Source organism: Fulvia fulva, chromosome 7 (genome assembly GCF_020509005.1).
Source record: "Fulvia fulva chromosome 7, complete sequence".
In the NCBI taxonomy this organism is placed as follows: Eukaryota; Fungi; Ascomycota; class Dothideomycetes; order Mycosphaerellales; family Mycosphaerellaceae; genus Fulvia; species Fulvia fulva.
This window is the reverse complement of record NC_063018.1, coordinates 244,248-258,283: the sequence shown is the minus strand read 5'-3', so window position 1 is coordinate 258,283 and position 14,036 is coordinate 244,248. Positions and strand designations below refer to the sequence as shown.

At 53.3% G+C, this 14,036-nt stretch overlaps 5 protein-coding genes across 5 annotated transcripts; 4 read left to right on the top strand and 1 right to left on the bottom strand.

The window, feature by feature from the left end:
* Positions 1-2,686: 2,686 nt before the first annotated feature.
* Positions 2,687-6,973, bottom strand: CLAFUR5_09861 (AB hydrolase superfamily protein; the record flags this gene model as incomplete). The annotated part of the gene is made up of 1 exon (XM_047909009.1): positions 2,687-6,973. One exon carries the CDS (start codon positions 6,971-6,973, stop codon positions 2,687-2,689), a length of 4,287 nt encoding a protein of 1,428 aa, XP_047764153.1.
* Positions 6,974-8,222: 1,249 nt separating this feature from the next.
* Positions 8,223-8,864, top strand: CLAFUR5_09860 (Pre-rRNA-processing protein TSR2; the record flags this gene model as incomplete). The annotated part of the gene is made up of 1 exon (XM_047909008.1): positions 8,223-8,864. The coding sequence occupies one exon, from the start codon at positions 8,223-8,225 to the stop codon at positions 8,862-8,864; it is 642 nt and encodes a 213-aa protein (XP_047764154.1).
* A 1,269-nt stretch (positions 8,865-10,133) lies between these two features.
* On the top strand, positions 10,134-11,432 carry CLAFUR5_09859 (Satratoxin biosynthesis SC1 cluster protein 4; the record flags this gene model as incomplete). Its single annotated transcript, XM_047909007.1, has 3 exons — positions 10,134-10,286; positions 10,339-10,446; positions 10,509-11,432. The coding sequence occupies 3 exons, from the start codon at positions 10,134-10,136 to the stop codon at positions 11,430-11,432; spliced, it is 1,185 nt and encodes a 394-aa protein (XP_047764603.1).
* A 201-nt stretch (positions 11,433-11,633) lies between these two features.
* On the top strand, positions 11,634-11,969 carry CLAFUR5_09858 (uncharacterized protein; the record flags this gene model as incomplete). Its single annotated transcript, XM_047909006.1, has 1 exon — positions 11,634-11,969. One exon carries the CDS (start codon positions 11,634-11,636, stop codon positions 11,967-11,969), a length of 336 nt encoding a protein of 111 aa, XP_047764602.1.
* Positions 11,970-12,777: 808 nt separating this feature from the next.
* On the top strand, positions 12,778-13,304 carry CLAFUR5_09857 (uncharacterized protein; the record flags this gene model as incomplete). The annotated part of the gene is made up of 2 exons (XM_047909005.1): positions 12,778-12,955; positions 13,033-13,304. 2 exons carry the CDS (start codon positions 12,778-12,780, stop codon positions 13,302-13,304), a joined length of 450 nt encoding a protein of 149 aa, XP_047764326.1.
* Between the last annotated feature and the right edge of the window lie 732 nt (positions 13,305-14,036).

Genomic DNA, 14,036 nt, shown 5'->3' with positions numbered 1-14,036 from the left:
AGGTGGGTAGTGGATGAAAATGTGAAGATGTGAGATGAAGCCATCCTGAGGCAGTCCGCCGTTTGTTCTGCTAAACCACATCAACTGAACATGCATGGACGCGGACATTGTCGAGAGGTCGATAATTGGCCTCCTCTCGAGGCTGGTCGTCGTATTTGTGCTTGAGGTCGAAGCACAGCAATGCTGGATACCGAGCCTTCCATCGTAAGACAAAACGGTAATCCAGATTGTCGCAACATGCCATACTTCTCGATTGGCCACTTGGCAGCAACACCAATCTTCCGCCGTCAGCGATCACATGCCACCCTAGGACGGCACAAGCTATACATGTCGAACCAGAACTTTGACCCTTAGACAACCGTCTTCGGCTCGATGGTGCAGTCAATCTTAAAGCAGATCGGCTCCTGTTTGCCTGGCACCCATACCTGCCCCCAATGCTTGCATAGCATCGGCGGTGGGCGATGAAGTGCTGGGTATCATCGGGCCGAAGGTGGTTGTTCTTTTTGCATCTTGTGCTTCTTAAAGGCAATACTGTCTACCTTCCATGTGTGGGCTCGGTAGAGACGCATACATTGGTTGATCTGGCATCGGATACAAACTACTACACTAAGCTGTGTACGCATCACATGTCATCCCGGGCTTGTAGCAGCTATACATACAAACCAAAACATCGACACCTCGACAATCGTCTCCGGCTCGATGATGTAGTCAATCTGGAAGCAGGTCGACGACTCATGCTCCGACGTTCGGCTTCCCCTTAATGCTCTCTAGCATTAGCTGGGACGGCTTGAAATAGCAACCATCGAGTGGGAGGTGGTTGTTCTTTTTGCACATTCCACTTCCTCGCCAGAATGATACTAAGGCAAGTCTTGTGCCTTTCATATGCCCGTTGCGCACACCCAAGCCATATAATCTGGACACATCATCAAACCATCGACAGTCATCTCCGACTCTGTGGCCCATTCAATGGATTACCTCTTCGCTCAAATCTCATCATCATTAGAGACGCGCTCCGATGCTTCCTTCTAGTATCCAGCTGGTCCTTCCTTGTGTCTGTGATCCCATGGAGGCGGTGGTGATTGTTTTGTTCTTTCTTTCTTTTGCCATTACTCAGGAGGATTTTGAGTCTCGTCAATTTTACTTGCACCTTGGGGTATGCTGATCTATACATTCCAGCGGAAACTCGTAGCTGTCGACGGTCGTCTTCGCCTCAGTGGCGCAGTCAGTACCGCACTGGCTCCTGGTGGTATCTCTAGGAAGGCATCTTCGATGATTGCCAAACATCGAGTATATCTTTCTAAGACATACGGCCGCTGGGACGAAGGCGATCGTTTTCTTCTTTTTGCCCCTGAGTTGCACATGGTCAAGTCGCTGCCTCTATCTTGTGTGGCCTTGCGGCTATCCCATGCACTCCGTCACCCATTGAAGCTTTACATGCCACCCAGCTTTCGATTGCTTCGACGATCGTCTTCGCCTGGGTAACTCAATCAATGCGACATTGATTGGTCAGACGTACAATGCGCCGCCTCTCATACAGCTGAGCGCAGCTGTAGGTGGCGGCGCTGATTTCCAGCCAGCTGGACGAAGGTGATTGTTCTATTCTTTTTGCTCCTTTGCCTGTCCTTGTTGACCATATTATTTTACTTTTTACTCCGAGCCGTCAAAGGTCTAGCATCCAACAGCGATGATGCCCTACACATACCTCATCAAATCCACCTCCTCGACAATCACCTCCGCCCCGATGGCAAAGTCAGTATTGACTCAAACCGCCAGGTGGAAGAAAAAGCGGTCAACGATGACCAGTCGTTGCTCTTGCTTCTCTTCTTCACTTCTTATGGCGCCTTCGAGACGGAAGTGATCGTTCCTATAATTTTTGCTTCCGCTCCAACCTTGCCTCCATTTCCCTACCATCTCTACCACCCTCAAACCCCCAGAGATTTCATGTTCCCATCAACCCCCAGGGCAAAGCTAGATATCGTCACCAGACCGCGTGACTCTCGACACTCATCTCCGCCTCGATGGCGCAATCAATGTGCATTGGCTATCGCGGGGTGTCAAGCAATCATTGCATAGCAGAGACCTCGTGCTGGTGCATTCCTGCTATCGAGACGGGGGTGATTGTTTTGATCTTTTTGCTCCAATGCTATACTTCTCCACGACCGTCCAACTCTGGCCGAACCCATCTCTTTTCAGCACACACAAGTAGAGAGAGAGAGAGCTACACATACCCCCCAGCCCTCTCTACCTCCGACAACCACCTCCGCCTCAGTGGCGCAATCAGCAATATACTGATGGAAGCGGACACGGAGTCGACTCGATCTATGTCCATGTAGGCATTTATCGAACTGACCACCGGTGACTGTCGAGCCCGCGGGACGGAGGTGATTGTTTGGGATTTTTTGCTTGATGACGACCTTGTATGAGACTTATACACGAGCACCTGATGAGATGGATCATATTGTCAGCTAGTAATGTAAGATGCAACTGTACATATCTCGACATACGATACATATCCTATGCAAAACCAACCAACCAAGGAGAAAGCCGACCGGCCTGGCTCAATGCTGAGATCCAAAGAAACGCCCACGCTGGAAAGAGTTGATATCTGGATTCGAATAGCCATGACATATGCTGATCAAGGAAATCCCGGGCGTCGGTGCTGTCGATCCTCTCACGCGGAGCTTTTCTAGAACTTCCCACCCTGCAACTCCGAAAGATACCCCTTCTGCACCTGCTCCTCGATACTCGGCACACTGCCCTTCCTCTCAAAACTCAGCTTGCCTAGAAGACCCGTAGAGCTTTTATCCTTCTTCGAGTCCTTCTTCTCCTTCTTCGGCTTGGGCGCCTTGGGTGCAGGCGCAAGTCCAGCAGCCTCGAGAGCCGTCATGGTCCGATCAGGATCAGCAGCGAATTTGCTCTTTGGTACAATCTGTTTCCGTTTTATGCTTCCAGACACGCTGCCGTTCCGTTCGTTTCGGTTGCTCATACTGGACATGCTGCCATCCCGCATACTGGCCTGGCTGGGCGAGGAGCGTAAGTTCGCGATTGGGCTGGAGGCGTTGATGCTGGCATTACTCGGCTTCGATCGAAGAGCTGGTACGAGAGAATACCCTCCATTCATACTAGCGCTGCTGGGGTTCGAGCGTAGCTGTGGCAGAGCAGTATGCTTGTCCTTCGGCGGTGGCGCTGGAGGGTCCTCAGTCGATCGCGGATCAGCTACTGGGCGTGCGTTGGAGCTGCTGACTGTAGGGAACGTGATGTTAGTATTTGCCGGTGGTTCAATAAAGGTAGGAGCTATATCGCTTGTGGCCATGACAGCCTCTTTCTCTTCGTGCAGTGGTACCAAAGGCGAGATTGGTGTGATTGGCGACAGCTGGACTGGAGCAGCTGGGAGGGATGTAGATAATGATTCTGATGGCGTTACCTCTCGTTTAGTAGCATTTGCAGAGCCCGTGGCGGCACGACCATTGCTGGCTGGGACAGCTGGCGTTTGCTCGTCGGCATGCTTGCTGCCTGGTGGAGCGACCTTTGAGTCGTAGATGGTGTGCCTCATCTTGAAAGGTGCGGGCTTCGAAGCTTCAGCGTTCGCTTCGGGTTGGACTTGCTGTACAGCTGCATGCTCAGGCACTTGCTCAGGTACCGCTCGAGGATCGAAGACTGGGTTGCGGATCTTGAACGGAGCTGGTTTTGGTGCCGAGTCGGTGATGGCCATGCCGATTTCTTTCTGGTCTGGTGTTGGAAATGCAGACAATGGCATGCCGTCTCCGCCCAGAAGTCCCAGCCTTGAGTCTCTCGTGGGTTTGTATTGCTTGTATCGAGGCTTCGATGCAGGGTCGGCCGAGGTCGCGGAACTGGCTTCGAGTGGAGAAATGGCTGCTTCGGAGAGTGGGCTGACAGGATCTTCTTCAGGCGACTTCAAGTGCTTGAAAAGCGGTGTGTCAGAGAGCACACTGACAGGTCGACCACCAGATATATTGCTTTGGAATGTGTTCAATGCATCTTGAGACACGCCACCCGTGATCGGCACGTTATCGGCAGTCGTGGATGTTTCAAGACCCTGCCTCTCCGCCGATTGCCCCACAGACTCGCCGTCTTTGGCGTGCATTAGCTGATCAACGTTTGGTGGAAAGTAGTGGTCCAGAATCGTGCTCCCTGGTCGTGGTGCGTCAGCATACGTGAGCGAACCGTTGCGTTCGGTAGCATTGTCGCTGCCGTCCACATTGCTGTCCAATGTCATGGTGGAAGGATTCGGCGATGGCTGACGCGGCACGTTCTGAGCACTTCGTAGCTTGAACGGATAAGCTACGACACCATTATGCGGCCTGTTCCCATCCGGGTTGAGATAGGTCGCATCTGTGCCGGGGACCTTGACCGCATCTTTGCCTGTGTCGGAGGCGCTTGGGGCGATGGCATTCGAAGTCGGCGAAGCTGGCGTATGGATGGTTTGGAGCTGACTCTTTGTCGCACTCGAGGCAACCGGGCCGGCGACGCTAAGAGGCCGTGTAGCAAACTTGAAAATGCTTGAAGCCTGGCTTGATCGCCGACTACTGTCCCATCGTGTGCCACCATGCACTGGACTGGTAGGACTGAGTGTCGGCGACACAGCAGAGCTTCTTTCAACCTCTGTTTGGCCAACGTCTTTCACCTGTCGATAAGGACTGCGAGGCCGAAGGTCCGGGCCCTTCGACCATGGTGCTATCGCCGAAAGCACACTTGCGCTCGACCTCCTGCGTTGTGCCGTAGTCTCAGCATCAACCGTGCCGTCGTTGCCGGGAACAGTTTGTTGCTTCGTGGTGGGGTCGCTCGTGTTGTGGTCTAGACCTCGCTCAGTCTCAACGCTGCTGGCTCCACGCTGGGTTGCAGTGCTCGGCGCCGTGCTTGCTGGCCTGTCGTCTTGAATTGACTTGTCATCGAGTGCCTTCTCTTCACGTTGTATGGTGCTTTCATCGTGAGAGCTGCCCCAACCACTCCACATTGCCAGACCCCAGCTCTTGCTTTTCTTCTTCTCCTCCGGGGCAACATCTCGTTTTCTTCGCAGATACAACGCGGTGGGCGGCGGATTCTCGCCCGTCTCGATAGGATCATAGCCTTCTTTCAGCTCTTTCGCCCGCTTCTTGAGCAGTTTCTTGTAGTCGTTCGCAAACTTCTGTTCACTCTCCGTTCTCTTTGCAAGCCACTTTCGAACAGGACCGACCTTGATGGTACCGATGGTGGAAGGGTCCAGGTGCAAGCTTGCGATGTTCGATTCGTGTGGGAGAGGGTAAATAACACCGTGCCGGTTGACGCGCTGACGGATCATGTGGTCGACAAATGGCGGTAATTCGTCGCCAGCCTTGCCCACTGCACCAACAGAGGACAACTTAAATTGCGAAGAGGTGACACCATCGGCTCCAATGCTGCCATATTCACTCTGTCGCTCCGCGCCTGAAGCATCAGTGCCTTCTGTTGCGCATGTGCCATCAGACTTGTTACTAATGATGGAGATGGCGTCGTCGTCCAGGATCTCGATCCCCTTGTGCTGAGCGCGCGCCAAAGCCCAAGCACCGAACTGCGCCACGGACCTATACATGTACTTTGCAGGTCGAGTGAAGGACAACGTGTGGGGGACATGGCAGAGATCTTCCCAGACTTGGAGCTGTACATCCGTCGGAGGGTATTGGTTGAGAACGATTCGCTGTGGGTCGTACTCCTCCATGATCGCTTCGCTGGGGACGTACCGTCTAGGATTTGCTGCTTTGTGGGCAAGGTAGATCTGCTCATCTCGCAGAAGCTCCCCACCTCCGACCTGGATAAGCATTGGGGGAAGGCCACCAAGCGATGGTTGCTGTACAGGCGATACGAGTGGGTGCGTCAGTAAGTCGTTCTTAGCATACAGCTGAATCTGCTCTTTCAGCACCAGCAGCTTGCCGTCGATGTTGATCTCGAGACGTTCGCCCATCCCAGGCAGCTGGTTGAGGTTTGGCTGCGGCTTCTTCTCTCTGCCAAAGTTGCCTCGACTAGCATTACCCGTCGCCGGTCCAGTCCCCATGTCAGCGGGAAGCTCCACGACTTCGAACGGCTGTTCTATGGGTTGTGTGAACTTCTTGGCCAGTTTGTTAGCCTTCTCTTCGGTCTGCGGTGGAGGCGGCCATGTCATGGAAGGTTTGTGGTGGAAGCCATGAGGTGGTATATAGTCGCCCGTGCCGTCGCCGGCAGTGGATGGGAAAGAGTGGGTGAGGTCAACCCAAGGAGATAGCAGTATGGTGCCAGCTGGTAAAGGACATCCCTGATCTCGTAAAGTCACCAGCAAGCTCAGCACCATGCCTCCGCCAGCCGAATCGCCTGCAAAAAGAATCTGGCTCGGCTCGAAGTGCTCCAGGAGGTAGAAGTAGGTAGCTATGCAGTCGTAGAGGCCACATGGAAATGGAAATTGTGGTGCAAGCCTGTATCGCGGAGCTAGGACTCTCGCCTTCAGCTTTCGCGCATGGCGTTGCATCTGGTACCGATGTTCGTCCACTGATCCAAAGTAGTAGGCACCACCATGGATGTACAGTATGACGCGATCGCATTTGATGCCCATTCGTTTCCGCTCATTGTAGTCCTTCTTCATCTCGATCCATTCTGCGTGTAGTGGAGCTTCACTCCGCCTCCACTGCCACCACTTCTCTCCTCCCACGCGCTCGATTCCATTCGGACCTAGCTGTTTCCGGATGACATTCGCAGAGCGCGTAAGGAACTGCGGAGGGATCTCGACATCCTGAGTCTTGACCCAGGTCGGTACTGGTACCCATTGTGCAGTGAAAGATTGCAAGTCTTCCACGGGATGTTTCGCGCTGTAGTCGAGGAACTGTCGGATCAGGCGCAGTCCTTCGTGGTAGGATATGTGTGCAGTCGGCTTTTGCTTGAGAGGACCTCTATTAAGGAAATGTGAGAAGTAGGTCTCGATCACTGAAGGCGTAACGGCTGTCGCGACGCCAAATGTGGTGAAGGGCATGGTGCCGGCCGTGTCCTATGCTGCTGCGCAGTGTAGTATTACAAGGTGGGAGTAGTGTTGCTGCTTCCAATGCTCATGCTCATGCTGATGCTGGTTATCGTCGATCGTGTCAAAGGAGTCGCATCGTGCTGTTGTCCCAATTGTGTCCTCTCACAAGTCCATTGCTAATAGATGCTCCCTCTGCCTTGCTTCCTGTAACGCGTAGGAGGCGGCTCACGACGGCTCCATGCAAGTTCGAGTTGGCAGTGCAGTACAAGATCAGGGTGTGGCAAGTGGTACCTGCATATGCTGAAACACAAGATCCAGGTCGGCGTGGTGTATGAGGCGTGCAGCAAGATGTTTGAGCCCGCATTCAGGAGTCGAGTCGTATGGGCCAAATACCTCCATCGGCTCCATCTCACTACCAAACCTTAACGTCAACGACAAAGTACTCCCGTCCGACGTACCGCTGAGCTCCAAAGCAACACGCAGGCGCAAGTCACACGAATGAGCATTGCGAAGGATGCACAATCCTGGGATGCCTTCATTGCCATTTGCTGCAAACATCACCCAACATCACCCAACATCTGCTTGAATCTGAATCTGCACTAATTACAGTCCTGGGCATGGTTTTTACAACCCCTGTTCTTCCACCTTTCCTCATTAGGAAGGATGTATCCACTGCTTGGCGTAGCTCAACACCTGGTGTGTCCTCCATTGTTGGCTATTACTGCCTCGCAGCGTTCTCGCATACTCTTGCATATACGTTGTATGTCCTCAGGTGTGAGCTTGGCCCATTCTTAATAGTGAGATTGAAGGTAGCAACACCTTCTGAGATGGACATGGATAGCCGGAAGAGGTTAGCGTAAATACAGGGGGTGTAAAACTATGCCCAGGACTGTATGCACGACACCACCTGTGACCTGCATGTTTCTCCAGGACACGCGCAGACATTCAAATGCTTGGCTGACGAAGCTTCACGCGAATAATTTTTGGTGGAGCCCATTCACACGACACAAAACGGCATCCACCACGCCATCGCAACGCGCTTACAGACTTACTCGCGGCCCATCGTCTAGAACAGCCCATCGAGTGCTCATCGCCATCAAGACGCGAAGACCAACGACACGGTGACCCGGCAAACGACAAAGCACGGAAAAATCGCCAAATCATCGAGAACAACCAACGGCGACAAACCCGGAAGGCGCAATCGCCCGCAAAGTACAATTATACCAGCCTTCAAGGAAGGAGCACCCCTTTACCACCCATCATGGCAACTGCCCCAGCGCCCTCGGGCCCCCAACCGACCGGCGGCCTCGCCCTCCCTCCCACCCCCGAACAACTCCAATCCGCCTTCGACAACAGCATCTGGTACCTCCTCTCCCTCTGGCCCATCCTCCACGACGCCGTCTCCAACGGCTGGGGCGGCCCCGAGAGCACCGACAAACGCGACTGGTTCGCCGGCGCCATCTCAGACCTCCTCAACTCCCGCAAAGAACCCGACGGCCCCGGCACAGACCAGGAAGACATGGAAGTCTTCCTCCTCCAAATCATGCAAGACGAGTTCGACTGTTTCGTCGAGGATGAGAGTGAGGTGAAAGTCGCTGGGGAGATCTTGCTCGTGTGGAAGAGGATGAGGGAGGAGAGGAGCTTGGACGCCGCGAGGGAGGTAGAGCATCGGTATAGGAATCGCGGGCAGATGAGGAGTAGTATTAAGGTGCAGGAGGTGAATCAGGATTTGGGCGAGGATGAGGAGTGGGATGGGTTTGAGGATGAGGAGGGTGATGATGCGGAGATGGGAGAGCCGGAGGAGGCGCCGAGGTTGGTGCCCGCGACGGTTAGGGAGAGGGTTGAACCGGTGGTTGATGATGATGGGTTTATGAAGGTTGCCGGGAAGAGGAAGGGCAGGTGAGACCTGAAGCCTTGACTTCGACAGCAGCTTGTTCATAGCACGATACCCACGAAAAAAAGTCCCGGTGTAGAGGAAATGGAATGGCCTCGACGCGATTACAACGTGCCAGGTTTGCAATACCGCGCTCAGATCCATCATGTTTTGAGGGCAACGACATAGATCTCGCTTGTGAGTATGGACAACTACACACTCGATACCTCGTCGGATCTGGTCACCAATGCCCTCTTCCCCCATTTCCCATAACCCCCCTACCATTTTGCATATACATGAGCGTCGAATTAGGCCTGCGGCCCGCTCGTACGTCGCTCCTTGCTTAAGAAATATAGGATAGGGGGGTCCTCGAGGTGCGATTTGGAGTGTTCGGGCAAGAGTGCAAAGTGGGGACCGAAACGCTTAGAAACGCCCGCAAAGCAGGGGGGTTAAGGCGTCGGGGGGGCGGGGTGGAGGAGAAGTTGCTGGCAGATACATCCTCTTCTACCCTGTCATAGCAAAATCCAAAGGTGTAAGGATCCCAGCATCGGGTCCTAATACAGCAGAGTGTAGCGGAGTCATGCGACTTCAAGCGTTCTTTTAGCCTTCTAGAAAGACTATTGTCGCCGCAACGAAGTGCAAGGCCTGTCCGAGGGGAAGTAAGCTGCTAACGCAGCCAATGTTATCGAGCTACTGTGACTCACAAGATACGGAAGGATAGCCTGTATCTGCGAGGAAGTCCTGTCGATGTTGGAACTCGTAATCCATGGTATTCCTACGATCGGTGGTAACTTGTAAGAGGGTGTACCAGGATTTTGCGAATCAAGCATGTTCTGTCGAAGATCCCCTGTGAACTCTGCTGCTTTTCGCACCATGTCTGGCAAGGATGCAACGTGGTGTGACGCATGCTGGCGCCTGTGTTCCCCAGAGCATGCTTTGTACAGAACGCAGAGTCCATGTGTCAACGAAGAACTGATTGCATAACAACTCTAGCGTTGGCCGCGACTACCAAATACACAGCATCAAGAAGCAAAATTCTTTCTCACTATGAACGAACCATGGTCCGCTTTCCACCACGCCTTTGGTGTTTCAAGCCCTCTCAAACACCGCAAGCTTTCACAATCCAGCATCATCCCAACATGCGGACGGGGTCGGAGGACAGCAGGCAAGCTTACATCCATCTTCTGCACCTCGATCTCCTGGTAAGCTTCGGTCGCGAGAATTCTGCCCTTGATGTGAACTACCTGGCAGCAGAGTGTGGTCATTTTCAACAGCGGCATTGGGGGTGAATAAGTCGATATGCTGTCCGGTCATGCCTCCGGTGAGGCGGTGATAGCTGTGGTCTCGACAATGACTGGGCTTGCTGTTGCGCTGGTTGCGCTGAGGTTGTATGCGCGAATCTGGGTGTCGAAGAATGCTGGGTGGGATGATACGTTCATTGTCACATCGGCGGTGAGTGTATTCACATCGACATTGGCATGCCTCGTAGCTAAAAACAATGCAGCTGTTCTCAGTAGCGACAATGGTCACGATGATCGTGCAAGTAGATACTGGCCTTGGGAGACATGTCTGGACCATGGACAAACACGAAGCCATGCTGAACTTGCGGGCAGTAAGTGCCCACCATCTAGTCGTGCTGAACTCATGCCGAACATAGGCTGATGCTCCAAACAGTTCTGGGCCTCAATCATCGTCTACAACGTCGCCCTCACCAGCACCAAACTCTCCATCCTACTACAATACCTCCGAATCTTCCCCATGAAACCCTTCAGGATCGCCACCTGGATCATGATCGGCATAGTAATCGCATACTTCATCTGGCGCTTCTTCACGCAAATTTTCGCCTGCGTCCCACCAGCCGCATACTGGGACCACTCCATCAAACCAAGACACTGCATAAACCGCACAGCAACCTCCTTCGCCAGCACGGCTCTTAACATGGTAACGGACCTCATCATCGCGGCCTTTCCTCTCCCTATGCTCCGCCAACTCGAACTCCCTACCCGTCAGCGTAGAGCCCTCATGGCCGTCTTCGCCCTCGGCGGTTTCGTCTGCATCATCTCAATCCTCCGCCTCCCATTCCTCTATGCGGGTATTCACACGGATGACGTTAGCTACCACAACCCCATGGCCGCCATCCTCTCCAACATCGAATGCAACATCGGAATCCTCTGCTCCTGCATCCCAACCCTGCGCTGTCTGTTTCCGAAAATGTTCAACAATGCCTCCTCCTCCTCCTACATGTTCTCATCCTCGCAGTCCTCGTCAGGCCTGCACTCGAGGAAAGCACACTACGCTTTCGGGACGGACTCGTTCGGGACGAGAAGGGGGCCTATTAGTTCTCACGCCACGGGTCCGGGAATCTCTTCGTCGAGGAAGGGGAATGGTCATTTTAGGGGCCTTTCGGGAAGGGATCCGGCGTTGCTGGATGGGGCGGATAGTATTGATCAGATTGAGTTGGAGAGTAGGTTGGATCCGGGGAGTGAGGCGATTCATGTTAGGACGGAGATTGATCAGACTAGTGTGGGGCTTGAGGTGCTGAGTGATCGGGAGAGTTGGGGGGATTTGGGGAGGGAGAGGAGTTTGAGTCATTTTTGAAGGGGGGTGCTGGGCGAGGATGCTGATTTACTGCTGGGTGGAGAGAGTGTGGTACTTTCTGGATCTGGAAGATGCTGGAGACCGGAGAGTCATCAGGACAAGGGGTACTGAGACAGCACGGCAAACTGTCCACTCTCAGTACATCAGGCCGCAGCGCCAGAAGAAAGCAGGTTGAGCGCGACAGCCTCTGGCACGCCAAGAATGTTGAACACCACCACTACCAACGACAGAGACTACCCAGAAATCGACATCATCTCGAAAGGCAAGAATCTATTGTTGCAACTGCAAAACCTCATCGAGCTCATAAAGATGACTACAGGCATCGAAAACGGTGCACCGTTGGTCCGGCTAGTTTACGAACTGGGGAAGGTCATCGAGGCCAAGAAAAATACTGGCAACGCGGCACAGGCGTTGATCGACCAAGCAGAAGGGATCTTGAGCTCTGATTGGGTGAAGCAGATCTGTGATGAGGCGGAGGGTAGACTTCAGAGCTGGGAGACGAATCTGGCTGTCGTGAGGGGGAGGGAGAGGAATTGAATATCGGGTTGAAGAGTCACAAATAGTAACGTGGGCTTGGTGTGAGATACAGACAACACGCACGCAGAATGTGGTTTGGTCCAACGCTTGACGAGGAGAACGTCTAGCAGAGTGAACTATGCTAGACCTGGATCTGATGGTCACTTATCCGCCCACGCCCTGCTCTGCTTTCCCCCTCCGGTGTGGGACATACTTGATTGTCGAACAACAGGACGATGGGCAACTGGAACTATTACCGTGCCAATGCTGTGACGTTTACCATGTCCAGGTGGATAACTCACGGCAGTCTGCACAAAGAACGTCACCCTCAACAGCAAACACGACCAATACTTCGATAACTCTCACCTAATCCACTATCAACATCCACACCCTACCCAACCAAAATACCACAAGCATGCCCATTGAAGTCGACGTCACCGCCGACATGGTCCTCAAAGGCAACGCCCTCATAAATAGACTCCGCACTCCGCAGCCTTGGTGAACTCACGCATGTGACTGCAGATGACATTACCGGCGCACAGATTGGCGGTCTACTGGAGCAGTTCCGGCTGTACTTGTATGCGAAGCAGAACACGCGTCCGATGGTGGAGAACTTGATTAAGAAGTCGGAGGGTATTTTGGCCTCGGCTGCGGTGGGAAAGAGGTCAATGCGGACATCGAGGACAAGATTGAATAGTTCAGGCAGTGGCAGAGGGAGGTTCAGGGGTGGAGAGAGGGGTGAAGAGAGGGACTGTCAGAAAGAGCGGGCGCAGCGGTATAGGATTGGGTATTCTGAAAAGGGGTGAATGCTTGCGTTGATCATGAGTGCATGCTGTGTTCAGTGCCCAGCCCTACTGTTGGAGATTTGTCTTTGAGCTGTTTCCTTTGTTCAGCGTTCTTGTCCATGCACATGAAGGTCCGAGCTGAGCCCTCAGAACGAGACAGACGGGAGCAAACGCCAGCGGAGTCGAAAGTCCTCGACCATTCGCCTCCCGTATGCCAGGCTGGTGAGTGTCTTCTCGAAGTATGGCAGCAAGCAAGATCCCATATACCTTGACAGTCTCTGAACCATAGCACGATCCAGATTTCAACAAAAACACAACCCTTCCCATGGGCAACAGCAACAGCAAAGAACAGAAGAAAGTCGAGAACGAGGCCAAAGCTCTCGTTGCGCTTGGTCGTAAGCTCTACCCCCTTCCACAGCCCGAAGATGGAATCGAAATCACTAGGAAAATCTATGGGCTCTTAGCGATGCTGGAGAGTAACCTCAGACAGAAGAAGGACTACAGGAACATAGAAAAGTTATGCGACCAGCTACGCAAACTTTTGGAAGACCATGAGTGGAGATACGCCTAGGCTCTTGAGGAGAGTTGAGGAGGGAATATAGTGTGATAGGAGAGTGCCGATACACGATGATTGCGCCGAAGGCGCGTTATAAGAGGCACAGGAGCGCAAGAAAGCGCCAGCGTTGATTGGTGAACGTTAGCGAGCAAAATCAGCGCTAAGCTTTCTAGCGCGCTGTGCTTTTGGCTTATCCTACAAGGTGGAGACCACGGCTTTAGCCGCGTCGACACCGTAGGTAAAGCTATCCACTGCGCAATACTATAGCGACGTGTGAGCCTGCGAACACTCGAGCGAAGGTTATTGCGCCTAGCAGAGCGACACTGCGAAACGAAGTATATAGATTGCGAATACGAGGCTAGCCGCAGGCAAGGGGGTCCTTGGGGTCTCCCCTAGAAACGAAGAAACAGCATTAACTTCAGGTCTCGAAAGCAGCTTATCGACATTAAGAGAGCACCTTCGGCGCACAGATACGAGGCTTGGCTCCGCCGCCTCGCAGCACATTTTATCTGTGAGCGCTCGATCTGCACGTGCTACCTCTTCCGTCTCGAAGCGGATCGCCTACTCTAACATTCGCAGTTGGGTACGTGACAAGCAGGTAATGGTGTATAAGGCTTGCATCTATAGCCTGTAGTAGAAGCTTGATCAACTGTACGAACGGCGGGTTAGTGAAAGTCATTATAGCTATGTTAGGCGAGGTAAACATACCGTGACAACCAAGTTGGCAGCGACTACCAGGGTCACATT